The sequence below is a fragment of the Ruditapes philippinarum genome, unplaced genomic scaffold (genome assembly GCF_026571515.1).
Source record: "Ruditapes philippinarum isolate M1 unplaced genomic scaffold, ASM2657151v2 ctg4021_1_1_1_1, whole genome shotgun sequence".
Taxonomy (NCBI): Eukaryota; Metazoa; Mollusca; class Bivalvia; order Venerida; family Veneridae; genus Ruditapes; species Ruditapes philippinarum.
Genome location: NW_026867112.1, coordinates 119,321 through 145,656, shown reverse-complemented (window position 1 = coordinate 145,656; position 26,336 = coordinate 119,321). Strand labels below are relative to the sequence as shown.

Here is a 26,336-nt window from a genome sequence, read left to right as displayed (position 1 = left end):
ATGCTAATGACAGTTCTGACTAGCAGTTATCTTAAAGATTTACAGCACATCTACCTTCACAAGCATTTTGTGACAGTCTCAAAAATAATCTCATTAACGCCACACTGAAATTATCTCCTTTGTAAATGTAATTATCATTTGAATAGATAAGTTACTTAACTTACATGATGAGAATTCAAATTATGTGAATGTAGCTACATGACAATTGCAAAGAAAAGCAACTTGCCATGGTTGTATTTTTTGATAAAAAAAAATTTAAAGTAAGATTAATCATTTTTCGTGACATATCTGTAAAATAAATCTTGGAAACTCATGAAATCTTTTGTAGAAACGCAACATGCCGTGGGTAATTGAAACACAGTTATAAATGAAGTTCACATGGGGACTGTTCAAAAAGTCCATGGAATTTTATCATGTTATCAAAAATTCCAACCAATTTATGTAATAATTTATATGCAGAAGTTCCCAAGTAATGTGACTGTCTTTAAAGTGAGGTGATCTTAATTTTGAGTTGTCTCTTAGAGTTATATCAGCATCAATGGACACATGAGGAGGGCGGATGTAAGCATATGATAAAGTAATACTATTCAATTCTGACTTAAAATGTTATATCAGGATAGACACCATTAATTTTATTGACAAGTTCAGCTATTCTTCCATCACACCAATTGTCTTGGAGTCAATATTTTCCATTTTCTAAAATTCTCATGCTACTTGAAGCACTGCATAAACTTTATTATTATAATAATTTAGAGTTAATATTACAATAATTTAATAATTCTGAAATAACCCAAGGAAAAGAGCCTGGGGAAAATGCATTACTTGTGCCACATATAAATTTCAGTATATTAAATAATTGATAGATTATAAGAATTAGGTGATATGTGCCTATGGTATGGCATGTTGACTTTGACCAAATTTGAAGTAAAAATATTCATCAAATTTAAGGACGTTATGACATTTCACAAACTTTTTAACAGCCCTTTTTTTCTTATGATCAGCTAAATCTATTTTGAAAATTCATAAAACATATTAATAGGTTTTTGTTTTTATTTTAGTTGTATAAGTGTTCCAATAAGTGTAACTGACACATTTGACAGGCTGTTATGTCTGCATAAATAACTTTTCAATTAACTAGCAGGAGGCTAACTCAGCAATAAACTAAATATAGGGAGAATAAAAACAAATATTACATCAATTGCTTTAATTCTAGGCTGGAAATTGTTTCCCCTCTGACCCCCACCCTCCACATAAAAATCACTGCTTTCAAAAAAATTGTATTTTCCTATTAATCTTTCAAGAATGTTCTGTAACTTTTGACACTAAGAAGGCAAATTTTCATTTTAATCAAATTGGTGCCAAACTGACATCATTGTACAAAAGCCTTGTCTTATTTTTGCATGTTAAAGTAGTGGAATCAAATATGTAATATTTATATAATTGGCACTTAAAGTTTAAATACTTAAATCTGTAACATCAATTTTCATTTGATAATCATACTTACAATTATCACAATTATTATAATTTATATACACTGATGCTGTAAATTTATGAATAAATTAATCTTCAATTTTCCCTAACAGAAGAAATTCTGCTACATGACATTTCTTAGACTGATTTTTGACAGGTTATAACTGGTTAATTGCCTAGTGGCTTCATCAGGTACTATATCTATCATATAACCCATCAAAAAACCCAATATGCATGTTATATAATTATACATGTATATATAGATAAATGGATATAAAAACATATTAATATACCTCCCAGAGAATCTTAAAATCCTTCTGTTCGACACGGATCAATTCAGTGTTGTCCCTGGTTATAATTGTAGCATGACGTGGTCGGTTAGTAAGTACAGACTCTCCGAATGAAGTCCCAGGTCCTAATGTACATAATGTCACAGATTCCTGTAATAGAGATAAATGGTCCTAGTGAACATAATGTCACAGATTCCTGTTATAGAGATAATTGGTCCAATTGTACATAATGTCACAGATTCATGTAGACAGATAATTGGTAATTGTGTACATAATGTCACAAATTCCTGTAAACAAATAATTGGTCGTGGTGTACATAATGTCAACAAAATTAATTGGTCATTGTGTACATAATATTACAGATTCCTGTAAACAAAAAATAATTGGTTCTAGTGTACATAATGTCACAGATTCCTGTAAACAAAGATAATTGGTCCTTGTGTACATTATGTCACAAATTCCTATAAACAGATAATTGGTCCTTGTGTACATAATGTCACAGATTCCTGTAAACATTTAATTGGTCCTTGTGTACATAATGTCACAGATTCCTGTAAACATATAATTGGTCCTTATGTACATTATGTCACAAATTCCTGTAAACAGATAATTGGTCCTTGTGTGCATAATGTCAACAGAGATAATTGGTCATTGTGTACATAATGTTACAGATTCCTGTAAACAGAGATAATTGGTTCTAGTGTACATAATGTCACAGATTCCTGTAAACAAAGATAATTGGTCCTTCTGTACATAATGTCACAGATTCCTGTAAACAGATATAGTTATCCAGGCCCTACTGGTCATGTCACAGATTCCTGTAAACAAAGATAATTACCCAGGTCAGGGTACATTATGTCAATGAGGTGTGGGATATTGACATGTTGGGATTCGTTCTTCGGACAAGAAAATTTGCTTGTTCTATTTTTTTTTAAGATCTCTCTGCAGTATGGAACCAATATATTTGTCTCAGATAGATGGTTGCTGTACAGAGGTTGTCCTGTACATCACAATTATAGCAAATAATTACACAAAAGCCAACAAATTTCTAAAGACGATAATGGTATTTCAACTTCTATCAAACTACGGTATGCATGTACAAACATAACATTATATTTGCAAACAAGGACAAATAATTAAAGAACTTCCACTTTTGATGTTTGGCATTTGGATTGGCTCCAAATATTTGTATTTGGCATCCTCCACACCTTTAAAACAAGAGCATGCAGGGAGTCTTTAGAACAGTGTACAATTTACAACAGTACTATTTTTGTTTCTCTTTAAGTTCCATTTGTGCTACAAAAAATATGCTTACTTTATATAGGGTAATGTACTAGATAGTCAACTGACCATATATGGGACAAGAAATTAATTAAAAATTGTGACAGCTGTCAAACACATGGTCTCAAAAGTACTGTGAACCCAGTTATGATAAAAGTACTACAAACCTGATATTAATGTAAACAGCAATAGTACTCACTGTTTTGTTCAGTTATTTATGGTCATGTAAACATATTGTTTATGTAAGGTTTTACTTTCATTGGTATATTTCTTACTCATTAACGTGTCACGAACATGTGACAATGTATACAACTTAACAATCATGCTAAGGGAATCTACTGGGGTTCGCCTGCCCCTTACTATACAACTGTTTTGTTTGCATCCTAGAGCAACAATGATCATTTGAGCCACGTCACAACAAAACCAACATAGTGCATTTGCGACCAGCGCATCCGCACAGTCTGATCAGAATCTATGTTGTTCGCTATCAGTTTCTCTACTTGTAATAGAGTTGGTAAGCGAACAGCATGGAACCTGATCAGACTGCGCGGATGCCCAGGCTGGTCTGGATCCATGCTGGTCGCAAACGCACTATGTTGGTTTTGTCGTGACGCGGCTCACTTAGTGTTGATGTAACTTAAAGTGACTCGACTCAAGTTTGTTTTTTTCAGATGACAGACTTTTGTGTTCCACTTAATATAGGTCGGCACCAATAACTTGTGTGTAAGTTTTCTGATCATTCTCTCTACCAGTATTACCAGAATAATCATTTTTATGGCACAAAATGATCGAAAAAATGAAAAACGTTGCATTGCTTTTCACTCAAACCAAGCTTTTAGTTGCAAAAAATATTGATATTTCTGAGAATTTTTCTTCATCATCATTTGCAGATTTTCTATATTAAGCGCTTCAGCAGATTTTTCTATATTAAGCGCTTCAGCAGATTTTTCTATATTAAGCGCTTCAGCAGATTTTTTCTATATTAAGCGCTTCAGCAGATTTTTCTATATTAAGTGCTTCATTTAATCTATGTAGAAATTTCAAACTTTACTTTTTTTTAGGTTTTTGACCTCAGTTAAGCTCCTTTTAAACCCAAATATATAAATGAATTGAAACACTAATCTTTTGGATTCTCATGATTTACAAACACTAACCGCAAGATCGCCGGATTCAGAAATTTGTACTTCTAATGATCCTGACAGCACAGTATACCAATTTGTCCCTATGTCACCTTGTCTAAACACTGAAAGAGAAATAAACAAGAAATGTTGCATTGCCACAAAACCAGGTGTTCAATTATCACCATTGTGGAAAGTTTTGTTGTTGTCAGAATAAAAATACAAGCAACATACAATGTAACTATGTGCAATGTAAATGATAAATAATGAAGAAACAAATTAAAGATATAAGTAAGCTTTTTGTAATAACAGCAGATCGAAAAAACAAGAACCGGTTGAACTGGGTGATGCTCCCCGAGAAGGTTCTGGACGCAGGAATGTATAAAAAAAATGAACAAAGGGCAAAAACTCCAAAATTAGGCAAGGCGGAGTTATGTTTTTTGCACTGCACTTCTATTCAATGAGATCTATCAATCTATAAAGTTTCCTGATGATATCAGAGTTATGTCCCAGGTAAAATTCAAAGTGTAAAAATGAACAAAGCGCAATAACTCCAAAATTAGACCAGGCTTTGTTTAGGTTCTTTAAGCATTGCAGTTCTATCCAATTATATCTAGCTACCTACAAAGTTTCATGTTGATATCTCTAATAGTTTTAAAGTTATGTCCAAGACAAAAGTCAAAAAGTAAAAATAAACAAAGGGTAATAACTTCAAAATAAGGCAAGGCAGAGTAATGATTCTTAAGCACTGCACTTCCACCCAATGAGACCTATCTATCTACAAAGTTTCATGTTGATATCTCTTATAATTTTAGAGTAATGTCCCGGACAAAGTTCAAAGTGTCAAAATGAACAAAGGGCAATAATTCCAAAAGAAGGCAAGACAGTGTTACAGTTCTTGTGCACTGCAAACCTACTTAATGAGATCTATCTACCTACAAAGTTTCATGTTGATACCTCTTATAGTTTTAGAGGTTTGTCCTGGACAAAGTTCAAAGTGTGAAAATAAACAAAGGGGGATAATTAAAAAATTAGGCAAGGCAGAGTTACGGTTCTTATGCACTGCACACCTACTCAATGAGATTTATCTACCTACAAAGTTTCATGTTGATACCTCTTATAGTTTTACAGTTATGTCCTGGACAAAGTTCAAAATGTAAAAATAAACAAAGGGGAATAATGCAAAAATTAGGCAAGGCAGAGTTACGGTTCTTGTGCACTGCACACCTACTCAATGAGATCTATCTACCTACAAAGTTTCATGTTGATACCTCTTATACTTTAAGAGTTATGTCCCGGACAAAGTTCAAAGAAATAAACAAAGGGGAATAATTAAAAAATTAGGCATGGCAGAGTTACGGGTCTTGTGCACTGCACACCTACTCAATGAGATCTATCTATCTACAAATTTTCAGGTTGATACCTATTGTTAAAGTTATGTCCCGGACAAGAAAAGGGGACGGACAGACGGACAGATGGACGGACGGACAAGGCGGCGACTATATGCTCCCCCGAAATTTTTCGGGGAGCATAATAATATTATATTCCTTGATCCTAGGGGAGCTGGGCCTAAGCAATCCCAAATGAGGTCTTCACATAAGCTTGCTATAACATTTAGTAAGGTATTTTTTTTTAATCTATTAACTTTACTTATCAAACTGAAACCAATTTTCGATTTTTAGTAAAAATGACCTTGAAGTTGATCCTATGGGACTAAAAACCAATCCAAAGTGTGGCTTTCAAAAAGGAAAGCTTAATTAAAGTATCGCTGATTCCTAAATCTAGTTATTGACTGGAAATCAATGTGCTATTTTTTTAGTAAACATAACCTTGACCCTTAAGGCACCCAAAAACACATCAAAGGAAGGTCTTCACATAAGCTTGCTATACACCAAGTTTCATTGAAATATCTTATTCCAACCTCCAGTTATTGATCAGAAATTGAAGTTAAATAATGTGACCTTAAACTTAACCTTTGGGGGGAAAAAGCAATCCAAAGCGAGCAAAAAAATTCTTCAATCACCAAGTTTCACTGAAATATCTCACTCCAAACACTAGTTTTGTAACAGATACCTTGACCCAAAGGGCCCAAATGCAATAGCAAAACAAGGTCATCACATAAGTTTGCTATAACCTAAGTTTCATTGAAACATCTCATGACCGGAAACCAATTTTCTATTTTTAGTAACAGTGAACTAAATGACCCTGAGGGATCCAAAAGCAATGTCAAGCAAATATCTAATTCCAAACTCTAGTTATGGACAGGAAACCAATTTTCTATTTTTAGCAACTGTGTGTTTATAAGTTTATTAACTTATACATGTACCATATTCTTATGTTTTTGAAATATCTTATGCCCCCAATGGTAACATGGGGACTGATATGACTGTATTTGTTGAATCTACTGAAAACAAACAATTATCCTCTAAAGTTCTGCAAGGAAATAAAAATAAAATATAACTTACAGGTGACACCTTTTTCCAGATCTTCATAATAACCATAGTAACAGATCTGTTGTAGTAACATGGGATGGAACTTTTCAAATACCTTTATATCCTTCAATCTAGAATAGATGATATCTAAATCTTCCCCTGTTCTTTCACTTGGTCTGCAAGATCAAAACAAACATTGTCAAGTATAGTAAATAACTAATCTGGTTTAATTTGAATTAAAATCATAAAAATTATAACCATAAGGATTCAATGTGTGAAAGTATGTGTTTGGTACAAAAAAGCTTCCACATTACAAACTTTAAAGGAATGCCAGGGGTCAAAACCAACTCCCCTCCCGGAGAATTAAGAGACGGTGAGTTTGTCAGAGACTCCAGTAATTCGAACCCATTTAGTTGTCTCTTACAATCACGCTGGGATAAATGTTGGCTTCCATTCTTATGCCTCAACCATTAAAGGCAACCCTTCAGGCACAAGGGACCACTTTCCATGAGGCAAATAGATTTCATTATGATATATCATCATACAATATCACAGTTATGTCTCAAATATCCAAGCCTCATATAAAACTGTATCAGATCTTTGACTAAACTTTTAATCATCAAAAAGTGATTCCCATTGAACATTAAAGAGAGTGAAAACAGAATAAACCCTTGAATGCTTGTGGCATTATGATGGTCACCCTATATCCCTTGTACACAATGACAATTAAAAGTTGAACAAGTCCACTGAAATACAAATTAATTTGGACAAAGGTTAAAATAACTGATCTGAAACTGTACCAAGTAAAATCAGAGTGATTGCTATATTTAGAATTGTTTCTATACCACCTATATACACCAAAATAAGATTAACATACTTTAAATTATAAGCAATTATGAGTTCACACATCAGGGAAATCTGTTTGAGAAAAAAGGATAAATGCCTTCCATTATCACTCAAGAATATTACTTTAATTGTCTGGGCAAGGGTTACCCATGCTTTTGACATATTGATCTTTAAAGCAGACCAATCAAAAAGAAACCAAAAAGCTGGCCATTAAACTTTGACTTTTATACCAGACCAACCAACCTGCATTCTAAAACCAGGGCAGGTATCAAACAAGGACCTTTTAAAAGCAGATCAGTTAACTAGGATCATAAAAGTAGGCCAACAAGCTAGGGCCCAACAGGAGAACAACCAAAAAGCCAGCCAACCTACTATAGCCCTAAAAGAAGGTCCATCAACAAGGATTCTAATATAAGTTAATCAACTAGGACCCTTAAAGGAACACAATCAGGTAAGAGTTAACAGTAGGCCAACCATGAGCTAAAAGGCCAACTTTAAAGTATGAGCTAAAAGAGGTCAAACCAATGAAGGCCTTAAAAGATGAACCAATGTTAAAAGGCCAACTAAATATGAGCTCAACAAAGGCCCTAAATGATGGCCAACCAACTAAGGCCCTAAAAGGCCAACCAACTGGGATACAAGAAGGCACTTAAAGTGAGCAATCAACTAGGTGACCGACATTCAAACACATGATGCTCTCTAAAGTACAATGTTAAACCCCACATTTTCTCACAACAAAAAATAAACAGAAATAGCTCAAAATTAATAAAGAGACTTTAATATCATTTTACCTGATTGCTTTATAGTGATTGTTGCTTTAAGAAAGAAAAAGATATAAATAAACCTTGAGGAAGAATTTAATAATTCATGCCACTAGAAGAGTAGGTGTAAAATTAGTTGTGACTCTAACAACAGCTGAGACAAATGAAATATCTTTTGGCTGTTGAAGTCCTGGCAGAAAACAGGAGGTTCTCACTTTGTCCACATCTTTATCTGTAAAGTTTTGACAATTATGTTACATAAAAACTCTGGGGAACTAGAGGGGTAAGGTTATTGATGTATTTATTGTGTACGATGATTTCTCTGTTAGGGTTTCAAAAACAAGAGGTGTCAGTACGATAGCATGCTCAACTATACAACTCAAAATTTGCCAAGGATCACCTTTATGTTTCAGTCCTATTATCATCATATTAAAATCATATTCCTGCTAACGTTACACCTGTACAGGGACCTTATAATTGTGTACTTAAGTTATCATTTTGTCATGTACACCTTGCACAATAAGCACGTGGAAAAGCATATCCATGGAAATTTGGTCTTTTATGGCCATGTGCTTTCACTTAAATGTGTACGTTACCAGCAAGACTTCTCGCGTTTTATTGTAAAACTGTGTTTGAAATTAACAAACTATGGCAAATCGACAGGTTAGACGTTGTATTAGTGAAGATGAGATGAACAGGGGTATTGGAATGTTGGAGGCTGGCTGTTCACAAAGACATGTTGCCCATGTCCTTGGGGTATCCCAGAGCGTTGTCTCCAGGATGTGGAATGAACTGGATTCCAAATGAATGGAAATGTCTTGCAGGGCCATGCCGGAGGTTGGAAACGTTCAACGACTCAAGCCCAGGACAGATTTATTTTAGAAGATATTTTAAGTTTTTTCTTTCAGTTGCCATGGCAACTAGAGAGAGTTCTGCTTGGAATTAAATTCTTTGAAAAAGTTGACAACCAAAGGAACATTCTTGTGAAGTTTGAGCAGTTTATGTGGAGATGTTGTTTAAAGAAAAGTTTACGGACGGACGCCAGATGGACAACTGGACGCCAGACGAAAAGCAATCACAAAAGCTCACAATGTCACTTTGTGACAGGTGAGCTAAAAATGACAAATTGGGCATTGTGTTTACTGGTCTATTGTTACATAAATTTCATTGAAGCTAGCTAAAATGCATTAAGTAAAATATATATAATATATTTATTATATATATATATATAATAGAAAAACAGAACTCAATTTAAGTCATTTGATGTGAAAGGTTTACTGTAACAATTTTCCTACATATATTCCTATAAACAACTTTAATTCCATTGCTTTGATCTTGAAACACAAAATAAAAAGCACCTGAGTTTAGAACATTCAAAGAGTATTTCTGTGAATATAGGTCAGAAAACAGAACTTCATCATAATGCATGGCAACAATCTCACAATGTTTGTGATTATAAATTTCCTTGAAAAGAGAAACTGTGGTACTAAATTACTAGGAAGATGATGCTAATAAATCTTTATTTATTAAAGTAAATACACCTACACCGTTACACCTGGGACTCAATGTAATTTATTAAAGCGTAGGAGTTCTAACAGAGAAAAGCTTAACATTTAAATTTTAATCAAGTCTATAACGTATTTGAAAATCTTAATCAAGTTTCAAACTTAATTTCCTTCTTCTAGATGCTATTATAATATGTAAAGTAAGAAATATTTCAAATTTAATTTTGTGAAGAAATCATAAACAGCCGTTGCTGACATACTTTAATAAGTAAATTTAAATAAATTTTAGTATGTTTAGAGTGACTTCCCTTGTTATATTAGTCTGCATTACCCTGCCTTAATTATACTTGCATAACTGGATCATAGTGCAGTTCTTCTTTCTCAGTTACTTTCTTAACTGTGGTGTTAGAATGACTGCCATTTAAGACATAATCACATCAAAGTAATGTTCACGGAAAGACATATGTCTCCCAAAGGACTGTAACTCACAAATGTAGGTCCTAAGATGTAAATTTCTCATTATAACTGAGAACCATTGAAGAAAATTTCTGAAAATATGCATGCCTTTGGTTGCATGATATCTATAACACTCAAACACACTTTACCTTGTCCCATTGCTGATACAACCAAGCAAGGCCAGCTAAAGAGAGAAATGACTGACAAAACTGCTTGCCTTATACCAGCTGCTCTAAAACTCCTGAGCTCCAAGTTTATACACCTTATGCCCTTCTTACTGAATTATTAAAGGAGTCTGAATGACACCACATTGCTGAAAAAAGTCTAAAGTCTTGCTCCTTTAGAGCTCAATGCCCAAAGAGACCTACCACTTTCCTTTACAGACTGCAATTGCCTGCTTTACAATTATAAAGCAGGCAATTGCAGTACTATATTGTATATAGCTAGATAAAGTCTGGTAAGTAAATTATTTACAAATTATTACTTTCTCATCCATTTTTCTTCATTATTACCTTGGTAAATGCCATGAGCGCCCTTTACTTCTTGAAGTCATTTATATCAGTATTAACAGTAATTAACAAAACAATGATATATAGCCTCATAAGATAATTCTTGAACAAGCCAAACATTTAAGCATAAATATTGTATTTATAATTACATTATACTAAGGACAGCTAATATTTGTTTTTAACAATGATTTTAACACTTTTATGGGGGGGTAATAATCGTAATATCTTGTATCTCAGAGGTCAGTCCAGTCCAAATAAGCATTCCTGGATAACTAACAATTAATTACCAATTTCTCTGTAAGCTACCTGAATGTGGGCAACTATTTATGCCACATGACTTCTGAATCAGCTGTGAGAGACAAATGACCATTATACCAATAATATTGTCATAGAGAAATTACGCCCCCACCAGAGGATCAAACCAGTGACCCCTGCACTACTTAGATGCTATAACTATTAGGATAAGCTGGCAGACAGGGGATTAGCTATAAGTTTTATGTTTTGAAATTTGGTTTTAAGAAGACTTTTAGCTATCAAAAAGTAATTTAAACACATCAGAATAATATGTACAAAGCAGTCTGTATATATATAGGACAGCTAAATCAACTTCTGCACTGAACATGAATGTGTACTTCTTGACCTTTTACCAACCATGACCTTAATGTTGTGTCATGCAAATCATAAGCACATGGTCTCACGATGGCAATTATTTGTACCAAGTCATTTAAAATCTTCCATAAAGTCAAAAAGTTATGGAGAACATATAACCTTAATGACCTTGGGTGTTGAGCTCTGCAGATTGTGTCATGGTGTCATGGTGGGGATCATTTGTGCCAAGTAATTTTAAAACCTTTAAATTGTCAATAAGTTATAGAGCTGATAGATGTTTTTACATTGGACCTTTGAGTGTGACCCTGACCTTCAGGGTTGTGATCTGATTATTGTGCTCTGCCAATGGTGTCATAATGGTGATCATTTCTGCCAAGTTATCATAAAAACATTGCAGCAGTTTAAATGTTATGGACAGACAGGAAATGTAGACTTTCTAGCATTTGACCTGTAAGTGTGACCTTGAACTTAGTGGTAGCAATTCAGTTATTGCCCTTTGCACATGTTGTTATAATGGTGATCACTTGTTCCGAGTTTTTTTTTTCAAAAAAATTTCGGCGGTTTAAAACTTATGGTGCGGACAGGAAATGTAGACTTTTTATTTTTTAACATTTGACCTATAAGTATGACCTTGACCTTGGGGGTAGCAACCTAATTTTTGTGCTCTTCACATCATGTCATTTTGGTGATCACTTGTGCCAAGTTATTTTAGAATATTTTCAGCGGTTTAAAAGTTATGGAGCGGGCACAAAAGTGTTACGCACGGAGAGACGGATGGACAGATGGATGGTGCAATTTTAATATGCCTCCCTTCAGGAACATAAAAAAAAGATCCAACACATGGAACATGGCACTGCAGGTTTTCAATTATCACAATTGTAGATAAATATGTTGAAATACAAGCAACAAACAATGTAACTATGTGCAATGTATAAAATCATGAATAAATTGTAGGAGGAATTGCGCAGAGAAGAAGTGCTCACTTTATATTCTGTTTAAGGAAAAAAAACAAAGGGCCATAATTTAAGGTCAAATATTATCCAATCACAAAACCCCTAACAATATGCACCAGGGCACTTATGATGACAAAACTTCTGTAAAAGTTTGGTCAAAATCCCTTGAGAAATGTAGGAGGAGTTGAGCACAGAAGAAATTGTTTACGCCCGTCCGCCCGCCACCATACCTCAATCTAATAACAAGTTTTTTCCTTAGTAAAACCTGGTTAATGATCATATGAGAAAGTGTAATTTGTTGCGTAGCCATGTATAATGTTATTAGTGGTAAAATATAATCTAATATAACTTTAGACAAGTAATTCATTCATTTAAATTAAGAAAACAACCAGCTCAGAGATTAGCATGACATTGTGTAGGTGTTGCAATACTGTTAAAACTAATCACTCTAAATTCAAATTAGTCTTTTCACAGGAAAGTGTCAAACAACCAAATTTGCCATTATTGTACACATAGGATTATGTAGGAGTAAGATCATAAAAAAATGGACTTGAAGACAATATCAACACTGTAAATTATGGCTTCTTTTTTTGCTTTCATGGGAAGTTGGAGAATTGGGATTCACAAATGTTCATAATTTAAGGGCACTTGTATATCTCAGTGTCAGGGCTTTAATAGTTTCCTCTCAATGTTTCCTACATAAACAACAATGTTGACAAAGTCGTTATGTGTGCATGTTTTAACCTTTAATTACCTACAATATCCTTAATAGACTTGTCCATCTTTAAATCTGGACACAACCATTCAATATAAGTATAGAGTATCCAGTTAGTGTAGATTATGATCATTCAGCACAGATGTGCCAGCTGATCTTGCTTGGCAACTAGAAGACTATAAGGGTTAACATTAAATTGAGCCGCGCCATGACAAAACCAACATAATGCATTTGCGACCAGCATGGATCCAGACCAGCCTGCGCATCCGCGCAGTCTGATCAGGATCCATGTTGTTTGCTTACAAACCCTATAACATAAGTAGAGAAACTGATAGCAAACAGCATGGATCCTGATCAGACTGCGCGGATGCGCAGGCTGGTCTGGATCCATGCTGGTCGCAAACCCATTATGTTGGTTTTTTCATGGCACGGCTCATTTTATAGTCACCTGAGGGAACGCATAGAGGAGACACTCAAACTAAAAGTTTATTATTTTGGAGGATAAAGCAGCAGATATAATTTACAAATTTACAATTTATATAAGGAAAGTACAAAAGGTATGCAAATTACTCCATTCTGGGGCCTTTACGAATAAGCCCCTGGGAAATGTTGAAAAACTTTGAAAACTGCCTTTCACCATGACACTTCAGTTTTATACATGTGCATGATCACATAGTTTGTCAAAGTTTCTAAGAAACATTTAGTCAAAACAATTTAATTTTTCAGAAGTTTAAATAGTTATTTTTTATTTTGGAATTGAGGGAAAAAAGGTTATTTTGAATTGGAAATCTTGGCCTTAAATATATATAACCCTGATGATAGGGTGAAAATTCCGTGCCATTCAGGAAAAAAAAACTTACTGAGGCAAAGTCTATAGCATCTTATTCAAAAGACCTATTACCACTTGAGATTATACCATGATTTATACGGAAGCTATTTGGTATCAATACTTCACAAGGGAGTTAATTTTCCCCTGAAAACATCTCTCGGATGCTGATATTTTTTCCACATGTGTCAACCAATAAGTCATTATAACCTCCTTAGGTATGTCAAGAGTCTTTTAATCTTTTAAGTTATGCACATTTAAAGTTTGTTTGACTTCTTTTGAGTCTTGGCAACTGAAAGTTACTTTTAAAAAACATGCAAGCTTTAAGTCAAATAGGATATGCATGCTATTCCAATTTTTGATATAATTAAATTATTGATTGCATTAGCTGCAATATTCAATATACTTTAAACCTATCTCTCAAGTTAGTCTGCATGTGAATATTCTTATAATAGCAGGCTCTGAACTTATAAATTGACGCTACCCAATGTTCATTGCTTTCACACTGCAATCCCTTGAACTGTGACAAAAATGGGTGATACCAAAATCAAATACCAAATTCAAGGCTTGGTAAAATTCAGGAGATAAACAAATTATAAACGCTTTTCAAATTTTGCAGAATCGTATAATTTAACATCCATCAATCAGCCGTAACAAGGAAATCTCATTAGCTTCGTTATTCCCATATTAAGATTTCTTTTTTTTTTCAAGATTTAACTAGATACTGCAAGTGGTTTAATTAACACAACATGAAATGCAGCATCCATTAAATGTCTTGCATTTATTTCATGTTCCTAAGATAAAAGGAATGAAAAAAATATCATCAAAGGACAAGGTACCGTATAAGTGGTTTTTTCTGCGGTGACTTTATTTCTGCGTTTTCTGCGGTCAGTTTCAGCACCGCAGAAATAAAAACCGCAGAATATTTCTCCATGTTTTTGTTTTTTAACCTGGTACTATATGTGTACTACATTATGATCTGTTTCGTCTACAGTAATAACGACTAACGGATTATAACGGTTAGCGGGTTTTCAAGTTGAATAAAACTGCTGTCTGCTAAGTATGTATTCTGTGTTTGTAAGGATGTACTTATTGTTAATTATGCTAACTTAAGAAAAAAGAAATTTAAACAGCATATATAGTGTTTGCAGATATGCTAAAGATTTGTTTATCACTAAATCATTCAAACCATTTCAACTGTTATACTGCTAGATAATCGTCGTATACTTTAATTGACATCTGATTTATTAAATTAAAGATACTACCGGGGTATATTTTTCACACGTCATTTCACGCTGATCAAAAGATGCATACCTTTCTATTGTTGCGTATTATATTTGTTTGCAAGTAAACAATATAATTGTTTGTAATTACTGTACAGTTTTGTGGTGACGACGATAAACAAATGCGAATATGTACATGCAAATAAAATAGAGTTATGTGACTTAGACTTTGATAAGAGGAGTCGCAGAAATTAAATCACGTTTTGTTCAAAGAATGTGCCGCAGAAATAAAGTCCGCAGAAATTAAAACATGCCAAAATTTGGAAAAACCGCAGAATTTGGAGCCCGCAGAAAAAACCACTTATACGGTATTTATGTAACCAACAGACAAAACTTCATCACAATATTGCTATAAAATGTACCAATCTAAACTTTGTCAAAGCTATAGCATTGATAATGGCAAGCTTATACAGTCAGGCGAGCAAAATAACAAATGGCACAATAATGGCAAGCTTATACAGGCAGGCCAGTGCAATAACAAGTGACATGATAATTGAGTAGCCTCAACTGGGATTTGAACTCCAGACCTCTCGATTCATAAGCGAGCGTGCAAACCCCTCGGCCACGTTGAAGTTAATTGTTCACGGTCTGAAGAAAACCATTTTGTTTGTAACTCTTATTATTTCGACGCTAAACCTGTTGTTTAACACAGATGTAAATAATCATGGAGCTTACTGTAAGCATGTATATCTATAAAGAATGAAACAATATTAGAAATCTTCGACCATTTGGGAACAACTTTGCTTGAAAATTAATGCGCCTGTCATTTGACAATCTTTACGCATTGATCTCCCCTGAATTTTTTGGCGTTAGTGTACATATAAAGGGAAGTAACCGCTTCAAAAAAGTGCACTACTTTAGGCATTTGCAATTGACAGCATTAGGCTCTGAAATTTCGCTACCATTATTTGTTTGGTCTGACGACTCAAACAAATAAAAACCAAATTTTTATTAAAGGGCCATGACTCGGCCAAAAATCATTCAACCGGAAAACCCGTGAAATATGCGCAATAGGACTTGAGCTACAGAACATTAAAATTGCATTAGTAACCCGTGAAATATGCGCAATAGGACTTGAGCTACAGAACATTAAAATTGCATTAGTCTTTGATTTAAATTTTATTGAGAAACTCACTGGCTTGAATGAAACTTTATCGATGAACTCTTTGATTTAAGTTTTATTGATAAACTCTGATTTAAATTCTAGTGAGAAACTTTTTGATAAAACATTTTTTTTGAGAAACTCTTTGTACACTCTTTGAAACAATTAATTTTATTAGAAACTCTGTGATAAAACTTTTTTGACACACTACTGTTTAAACAAATTCTTGATAAACACTTTGTTTTGAGAAACCACCATAAAGCCTTTAAAAGGTATGATTTATCAAGTTGTTACAAGTAAATCCCTTGAGCATTTGATTAAAGTAATTATCAAACAAATATTTAACTATAATAAATCAAACAAACTTTATTTCAAATACCTGATATCCATTTATGTTATTTCAAAGAACAATATTCCACAATTTTGACCAGAAATATTTATTCTCTGTCTACTTTGTGACATATATAGTAAGAGATAATCATAATTATAACAGCAATAAAAAATGTACAATGTAATGTTACCTTGCTTTTATCAGTAACCGAGGATTCATGGCTGGAAAATCCACATATGTTGTATAATGGTTTATGTTAAACACGCAGCCCATTATTATCACTTTATAAGTAGAATGATCATCTTCTATTGTTGAAATAACTCCATTATCTATGAACAATTTTCACTATTTTTTATTTCGCTCGGCAGCTTTGAATACATTGCTTTATTGGATCAGAATCTATCTTGACTGCATGTGACTATATATACTGTTCTTCTGAATTACACATGCAACCTGTAGACTTTTACATTAAAAACTATAACAACACTTTTTTTAATTTTGTAAAATTTTGAAACACTTTCACATATGCTATGTTTGACAATCCTAGCTATTCCATAGCATTCAGTATTTATTCTATTGAATTCTTTGTTACTGTATTAAAAATCCCTTTATTCCAAGACCACAATTGTTCTATTTCAAGCTTTAAAATTAAGTCTTCTCTCCATAATTAATTCCAAATCTTTGATGAATTCTTTGTTCAAAGTTCAGGTCATTAACAACTATAATAACTTTATAAAAGGAAAGCAGTCAATTGCAGTCACTGCAGGATATGTTAGGTAAGTGGTTTCAATTTTCATTCACAATTTTTTTTTCTTTGATAATTATAATTATAATGCTTTGATGTGTTAAAACTCTGTTTTCCTCTTTTTCAAAGCTGAAACCTGATAGTCTCTAATGTAGATCTATAATTTCTATATAAATTTCACGTTTTCAGTCAATATTTCTTCCGCTCACATGATATATATACACACTATTTGTTCTGTAATTTACTTGTATATTTAATTTCAAAGGTTAAAGGCTGTTTCTTGTAAAAACTCAATACCTCATGCTAGTATGGAATATTGTCAGAGCCACAAGCGAATAAATTTCTATATTTCTCCACTTTATGACTTAAAGAGATCGCAATATAACTTTTGTACTTTCCTGAAGAAAATCAGGTTTAACTTAAATTTTAAACCTAAACGCCTGAAGGTGAGTAACAGGAATAATGCTCTGACATAATAATAATTTTTTTTTTCCTTTTTTTTTTTTTAAATAATTAATTGTTGCAACAGTTAACATGTCAGCTATCTGAGAATTTAAGCAGTGTGCATCACATTTCTCAGTGCTATATCATGAGTACTTAACAATTTCTACATAAAGATGTAACCTTTCAATAAAAACTTTTCACCTAAAAATGGGTGTGGAAGGTAGACCTCCTACATACAATGTTTGAAGTTCCTACATCAAAGCTAATTGATCTAAAGGTCTGTTATTACAGTTCCCAGTGATATTTTAACCTTTGACTTTTTGACCTGAAAAAGGGTTTAACTTAACCAAGGTAACATTCACATAAAAAGTTTAAACAACCATATGCTGGACAAAAGCTTTAAGTCAGCAATACTGACTTGTCAGTCTGTCACCAGTCTAGAACAAGGCATGTACATCAAAACTCGAGATCTCATACTGAATCAAACAGTCTGCATCCTCTGACATTTTTCTTTTCATAATTCCACCTGATCTTTGTAGCCAATGCTACTGGGACATGGATGGTAGCTTGCACTAACTAAGTACTTACTTTCCATTAGTTACAGACTCAAACTGTTGTTTTGATCTTTCTTTAGGGTTTTCACTTGTTTTTTTAATGTTTTGAGATTTTTTTTGGTTGTTTTTTTTTTCAGTTTCAAAGACAGTACCAAATTAAAAGTAGCATTATTGAGCATAAAATTTACATAAGTAAAGGTGAAATTCTGAATATTTCCCCTCATTATCTTGATAATTATTTATCACAAAGTCTTCATATTTCACATATTGATTATAGTCATAATTGGGTCACTAATTCAAAGGTCAAGGTTTAAATAAACAACAAGAGATGTCAAACGACAATTATGCTCCCCTTTCTAGCCCTTGGTAATTTTGCCATAAATGGGTACATGGAAGTGTTCAGTTATGGAAAAAAGAAAAATAATGACTACTAGTTATAACCAATCAATATGTGAAATAAAAAGACCTTGACCTTTGAATTATTGACCCGATTATGACTTATCAATATGTGAAATATGAAGACTTTGTGATAAATAATTATCAAGATAATGAGCGGAAACCAATCTGACATTTAAGGCCCCTGTGACCCTGACCTTTGCAATAGTGACCCGTAAAAAAAAGGGTCATCTTCTACATATGACCAATCAATATGTGAAATATGAAGACTCTTTAATAAATAGTTTTCTAGATAATGTGCAGAAACCATTCTGACATTTAGGACCCCTGTGACCGTGACATTTGAACTAGTGACCCCAAAATCAATAGGGTCATGTACTACATATGACAATCAATATGTGAAATATGAAGAGTTTGTTACAAATAATTTTCAAAACCATTTTGACATTTAAGGCACCTGTGACCTTGACCTTTGAACTAGTGACCCCAAAATCAATATGGGTCATCTATTAGTTATGAATAGTCAATATGTGAAATATGAAGACTTTGTGATAAATCGTTTTCAAGATAATCAGCGGAAACCATTCTGACATTTAAGGCCCCTGTGAGCTTGACCTTTGAACTATAGTGACCCCAAAATCAATAGAGGTTAATCTACTACATATGACCAATCAATATGAGAAATATGAAGACTTTGTGATAAATTGTTTTTAAGATAATCAGTGGAATCCATGTGGTCTATTGACGGACAGATCAACCGACCGACATTAGCAAAACAATATACAGCCTCTTCTTTGAAGGGGGGCACAAAAATAGGTGAGCTAAATAAAAACAGATCAAAACGGACAGAAATAAAACTGTCATTCTTTATCAATATTCAATTAAAGAAATCCACTATTCCAAGCGTCAATGACACTATTGGCTCAGAAAAAACTTGCACACAATCTAACAAACAAATCTGATTAATGCCTTTGTCTTGGAAATACAACATGTCTGAGAGAAGGAAAAACAATTAGCAATCATGTTACGAAGTTTCCTATACAAATGAAGGTGGGCTGTGTTATTGTATGCAATTGATTATTCATTATTACATTTTTTTTATGCTCCCCGAAAAAATTTCGGGGGAGCATATAGTCGCCACCTTGTCCGTCCATCCGTCTTTCCGTCCATCCGTCCGTCCCCTTTTCTTGTCCGGGGCATAAGTTTGAAACAACAAGAGGTATCAACATGAAACTTTGTAGGTCGATAGATCTCATTGAGTAGGTGTGAAGTGCACAAGAACCGTAACTCTGCCTTGCCTAATTTTTGAATTATCCCCCTTTGTTTATTTTACACTTTGAACTTTGTCTGGGACATAACTCTAAAAGTATAAGAGGTATCAACATGAAACTTTGTAGGTAGATAGATCTCATTGAGTAGGTGTGCAGTGCACAAGAACCGTAACTCTGCCTTGCCTAATTTTTGAATTACCCCCCTTTGTTTATTTTACACTTTGAAATTTGTCCGGGACATAACTCTAAAAGTATAAGAGGTATCAACATGAAACTTTGTAGGTCGATAGATCTCATTGAGTAAGTGTGCAGTGCACAAGAACCGTAACTCTGCCTTGCCTAATTTGTGAATTATCCCCCTTTGTTTATTTTACACTTTGAACTTTGTACGGGACATTACTCTTAAAGTATAAGAGGTATCAACATGAAACTTTGTAGGTAGATAGATCTCATTGAGTAGGTGTGCAGTGCACAAGAACCGTAACTCTGCCTTGCCTGATTTTTGAATTATTCCCCTTTGTTTATTTTACACTTTGAACTTTGTCCGGGACATAACTCTAAAAGTATAAGAGGTATCATCATGAAACTTTGTAGGTAGATAGATCTCATTGAGTAGGTGTGAAGTGCACAAGAACCGTAACTCTGCCTTGTCTAATTTTTGAATTATCCCCCTTTGATTATTTTACACTTTGAACTTTGTCCGGGACATAACTCTAAAAGTATAAGAGGTATCAACATGAAACTTTGTAGGTAGATAGATCTCATTGAGTAGGTGTGCAGTAAACAAGAACCTTAACTCTGCTTTGCCTACTTTTTGAATTATCCCCCTTTGTTTATTTTTACACTTTGAACTTTGTCCGGGACATAACTCTTAATGTATAAGAGATATCAACATGAAACTTTGTAGGTAGATAGATCTCATTGAGTAAGTTTGCAGTGCACAAGAACTGTAACACTGTCTTGCCTACTTTTGGAGTTATTGCCCTTTGTTCATTTTGACACTTTGAACTTTGTCTGAGACATTACTCTAAAATTATAAGAGATATCAACATGAATCTTTGTAGATAGATAGGTCTCATTGGGTGGAAGTGCATTGCTTAAGAATCATTACTCTGACTTGCCTTATTTTGAAGTAATTGCCCTTTGTATATTTTTACTTTTTGACTTTTGTCCTGGACATTACTTTAAAACTATTAGAGATATCAACATGAAACTTTGTAGGTAACTAGATATAATTGGATAGAACTGCAATGCTTAAAGAACCTAAACAAAGCCTGGTCTAATTTTGGAGTTATTGCCCTTTGTTCATTTTTACACTTTGACTTTTACCCGGGACATAACTCTGATATCATCAGGAAACTTCATAGATAAATAGATCTCATTGAATAGAAGTGCAGTGCAAAAAAACATAACTCCGCTTTGCCTAATTTTGGAGTTTTTGCCCTTTGTTCATTTTTTTTATACTTTCCTGTGTCCAGAACCTTCTCGGGGAGCATCACCCGGTTCAACCGGTTCTTGTTTAATTATTATTCTTTTTTTTTAAGGGAAGTGGGAGGAGGGATGGGGGGGCAGATCACCCCAGGTGTGACAATTCTAAGGTTTTTGATCACACCTACATTGTAACTGCCACCAAACAACTACTCTAGAGCTCTGCTTTTCATGGTGCCCCGGGCAGAATTTAACGAATACAAAAGTCTGTTATCTGGTTTAATATTTTGCTGCAACTTAAATTGTAGAGCACCCTAATTCTAGCGAGGAACCCATACAAATGTTTTCTGGAAAAAAATCTCTTTTTTTTTCTTAATAAGAAACAGAGTGAATATATCTATAATAATTGTGCAAACACGCAATTAAAAAATTGAAGTTCACTTTCTGTAGAATTTTTCAAAATTACATTTTATCACATTCAGAAGGAATGATATACTTGAACCAGATCCTGTTCAGTAGCAATTTGAAACTACTGCACATAATTATACAAGTACTTATATCACAGTTTTACTGACCTTTTGCTTATCAATTAATTCACAATTTATTAGCATCATGTAAACAGACACTCAAATACTGTCATGTTTCCAACACATTTTTTGTCAATGTGTGAATAAACTTACATCATACAGCTGTTGCTATTCTAGCAATAGTATTTTCCTAATGAAATATTCATTTTACTATGCTCCATATCAAACAGATGTTTAAACTGAGATGGGGCAATCATTAGTACATTTATTACATAATATGTACTCAATATTAGGAAAGGAATGTTAATATACAGTTACAAAATGACAAGGGAAAGTCAAAATTCAATGATGTCATGAAAATTATTTCTCTGTGCTCAACATATTCAAAGTTCAACATATTTAACATTTAAAAATTTATTTAACAGACACTTAAATTGAGGGTCAGACCCTGTCCCCTTGCCTGATAGCCCCCTGCCAATAAATTATCTTTAACATTTTAATACAAATGGGGTATCTGTCTTAATCTTTTAACTTAATTGTATACAAACCATTTCCACAAGAATTTAAACAAAAAATTGCAATTTACTGTAAAGTATCAAAAATTAAATAATGTCATGAAAATAACCTCTCTTCTAAAGGTTAAGATCAACACATTTTTATTGACTGTCTTTCTGTTAGAACGGCTGTCTTTACATTCGAATTTAAACTCTACAACAATGCAATCAAAATTGATATCAGTGAATGGCCAAAACAACAATCCTAATGTCCAAAACAACAAACCTAATGTCCAATACATTTTACAATCCTAATGTCCAATACAACAATCCTTATGTCCAAAACAACAATCCTAATAAGTGCCTGGATGTAATTAACCATTAATTTTATACATAGGTTCTTAAAGCCCTGAAACCTGCTGGAAGCAAAAGTTAATTAAGCACCCTTAAATGCCACCAGTATAATTATGCATAGTGCCAGGTAAGTCTGCAGCTACAAGTGACAGACTTAGATCTAAACAGTTGGTATTTTGTATTGGCTCCACATAATAGTTCATAACATTTTATTGATAACACAGTCATGGAAAATTGGGTTCACTTTATAAAAATTGTTATTCAAATGTAAAATTTGTTACATCTCTCAGAGCATCACAATTGCAGTACTGTCATTTATTAGCTGATATTAAATTTCTAAATTGACCGAACTCTCTACCACCATGAATAAATCATTCTCCTGTCATAGTGATGGATGGAATTGTTCTGGCAGTACCATAGAGGTAGTGTTACCATACATCTGTAATTATCTTCACCCCTTTTTTCTATGGTGATTAATGGATCTGTATTCATATATATGAAACATTAGACTTAAATTTCAATGGAAAGCATCTCAAAGACACCACACATGGTTTTTGTAGAAGGAAGCTAATTCATTTCATCTACATAGTGTAGTAGTCTCAAAAAGGCCATGGCCTATAAATTGTGGGAGAAGTGATTAATATACATCTCTAGTAAATGTGTTAAAACTGTTGATAACAGTGAAACACATGTGAATTCTGAATCTCATTAATTTTTCAAACCTATGTCAGTACATTTTCCTCGATCATATCAATAACTCGAATGACCTGCAATTATATAGCTTACAAAAATAATGCTTGCTACACCTGAAACATTTATGCAACCACTATAATGGCACAGAATTTAGGGCCCAAAATGCTGCCCTGTTGAATTCCCATGCGGGGACACTGCACATGCAGCAACTTACTTTTTTTATTTGGAACTTCAAACTTTTCATTGTTTATATATAGTTTTACCTTGTAATAAAACATTCTTTAGTCAAAATCATCATCAGAGGAAGAATATTGTATTAAAAATATACCTAGAACACTTTATTTCTTGTACAATTAAATATAACTCAAATCTCATAATATTATGACACTGATGGTCAGTCATTCAAAGGTTAAGGTTATATTTAAGTTTGTTTTGTCATCAAAGTTCTTTTGTCCAAGTAGAAATCATATCCATATATTCAGTTACAAAGTTATGACACTCTAAGCTAAATTCAATATTTGACATTGATAGTCAAGGTCATTTATAGGTCAATGTCATATTTGAATTACTAAACATGTCAGTTTTGTTATGTGTTCTTTTGTTCATCAAATCCATAAATAAACATCAAAGTTATTGCCAACTGTAGGAAAATTCACTAATTTGACCTTTTGTGTCAAGGTCAAATTAAGGTCAATGTCAAGTTCAATTAAACCTTCTTTAATGTCTTTTGCAAAGGATTGCTGTATAAAGACAATCCATTCATTACTTCCAAAGTTACAGCCAATTACAGTTAAATTACAATTATTTGACCATAAGGTTAAGGTCATCTATGAATAAAGGTCAAATTGAGTTGATCTTCTTTAAAACATTGTCCTTAATGACCTACTTGTGCCTTAGTATAAAGACATGCCAGTCAAAAATAAAGTTAGAGCCAAAAAAAAAGCAAAATTTAATAATTTGATTCTCAAAGTAATGGTCATTGATCATGTTACTGTCGATATGGTTTACTTTAAGGTCTTGTCCAATGGATTGTAATGTGTCCTAGTATGAAGATAATCCAAACATAAATAATAAAGTTATAATAGCCAATTATAGCAAAAATCAAGTGAAACTCAAAGTTAAAGTTTTCAAACTGCAACAGCAAAGGCAACTGGAATTGAAACCAACAACATGATTCGTCATGGCTCAGCGCAAAATTCAGCTAAGTCAATATTTCACCTAAAAGGACTTTTTCATAAATTCTGAAAACTAATCAAATACCCCTTTATCCCTGAAAATATTTTGAACATTATTACTTCCTTGTATTAATAATTATATTTAAATTTCAAGTAAACTAAGTCAAACTGATCAAATTAGTTACTGCAAAACTAGTTTAAGTCAAGTTAGTATGAGTGATTAAAACCACTGATTCATAATATTGACAAAAATGACTCTTGATAAGCCGTCGGTCAATAAAATTTTCATTTTTTTCTGAGGGTGGTCTTTGTTAACAGGTTTGACAGTGTATAAAATATCAATATGGAAAGTTAATCTTCAAGTCACTTACTGCATGAAACTGTTGGTTATTATATTGAAACTGACATACACTGTGAGAACACTCCTTTTCAGTCCGATAAAGCCAGTTGCCTGACCAATAAAACAAGAGCCATGTCAACATGGCCATCCCCTGCCGAATGTGTTTGCTCATTGGAAGAATGTATATGTAGTAGAGCAGAATAACTCCATTTTAAGGTCTTTTGGTAATGAAAACTGATGGCTATAGTGATTACAGATTTGAAACCTATGTGAATACTGATGGCTGAAAATAACAAAGGGCAATTACTGAAAAACAATGCAGGGTAGGTTATCATTCTTGTGTGCTGCATCCCTCCTCAGTAAAATCTATCTACCTATGAAGTTTCAAGTTGATACCTCAAATACTTTTAAGAAAAAAATTGAATTGAAAAATTAAGTATGAAAAATAACAAAGGGCAATAACTCAAAAATTATAAAAGGTAGAGTTATCATTCTTGTGCAATGCAAACCTCCTGAGTTAGATCTATGCACCTATGAAGTTTCATAATGATATCTCAAAGGCCTTTTGAGTTATGCTCTGGACAAAAATTAATTTTGAAAAATAACAAAGGGCAATAACTAAACAATTATGCAGGGTAGAGTTATCGTTCTTGTGCACTGCACTCCTCCTCAATGAGATCCATCCAGCTATGAAGTTTCAAGTTGATACCTCAAATACCTTTTGAGATAAGCTCCAGACAACATATTATGAAAAAGAACAAAGAGGAATAACTCAAAAATTGTATAGGGAAGAGTTATCATTCTTGTGCACAGCATTCCTCCTCAATAATATCTATCCACCTATGACATTTCATGTTGACATCTCAAACACTTTTGAGTTATGCTCCACTCGGGTGAAAAATTAGGTATGAAAAATAACAAAGGGCAATAACTCAAAAATTCTGAAAGGAAGAGTTATCATTATTTTGCACTGCACACCTCCTGAGAGAGATCTATGCACCTATGAAGTTTCATGTTGATATCTCAAAGGCTTTTTGAGTTATGTTCTGGACAAAAATTAATTTTGAAAAATAACAAAGGGCAATAACTAAAAAATTATGCAGGGTAGAGTTAATACTCTTGTGCACTGCACTCCTCCTCAATGAGATCCATCCAGCTATGAAGTTTCAAGTTGATACCTCAAATACTTTTTGAGATAAGCTCACTGGACAAAATAGCATGAAAAAGAACAAAGGGCAATAACTCAAAAATTGTACAGGGAAGAGTTATCATTCTTGCGCACAGCATTTTTCCTCAATAAGATCTATCCACCTATGACATTTCATGTTGATATCTCAAACACTTTTTGAGTTATGCTCCACTCAGGTGAAAAATTAAGTATGAAAAATAACAAAGGGCAATAACTCAAAAGTTATGAAAGGTAGAGTT

The 26,336-nt window shown here is 33.4% G+C and overlaps 1 protein-coding gene across 1 annotated transcript; it reads right to left on the bottom strand.

Annotated features, from left to right (window-relative positions):
• Nucleotides 1-1,754: 1,754 nt before the first annotated feature.
• LOC132734892 (rap guanine nucleotide exchange factor 4-like) lies at nt 1,755-17,577 on the bottom strand. Its single transcript, XM_060721759.1, has 4 exons — nt 16,678-17,577; nt 6,625-6,767; nt 4,196-4,284; nt 1,755-1,910 (listed from the first exon to the last, which is right to left on the bottom strand). Exons 1-4 carry the CDS (start codon nt 16,758-16,760, stop codon nt 1,755-1,757), a joined length of 471 nt encoding a protein of 156 aa, XP_060577742.1. The 5' UTR covers nt 16,761-17,577.
• Between the last annotated feature and the right edge of the window lie 8,759 nt (nt 17,578-26,336).

Bases quoted from the DNA above. Each gene is read 5' to 3' on its own strand.
- LOC132734892 (XM_060721759.1), bottom strand. From the start codon at position 16,760: ATGGGCTGCGTGTTTAACATAAACCATTATACAACATATGTGGATTTT. The intron at 6,768-16,677 runs GTAACATTACAT...TTGATCTTGCAG, and splicing joins CGGTTACTGATAAAAGCAAG to ACCAAGTGAAAGAACAGGGG. The intron at 4,285-6,624 runs GTAAGTTATATT...TTTCTCTTTCAG, and splicing joins TCTGGAAAAAGGTGTCACCT to TGTTTAGACAAGGTGACATA.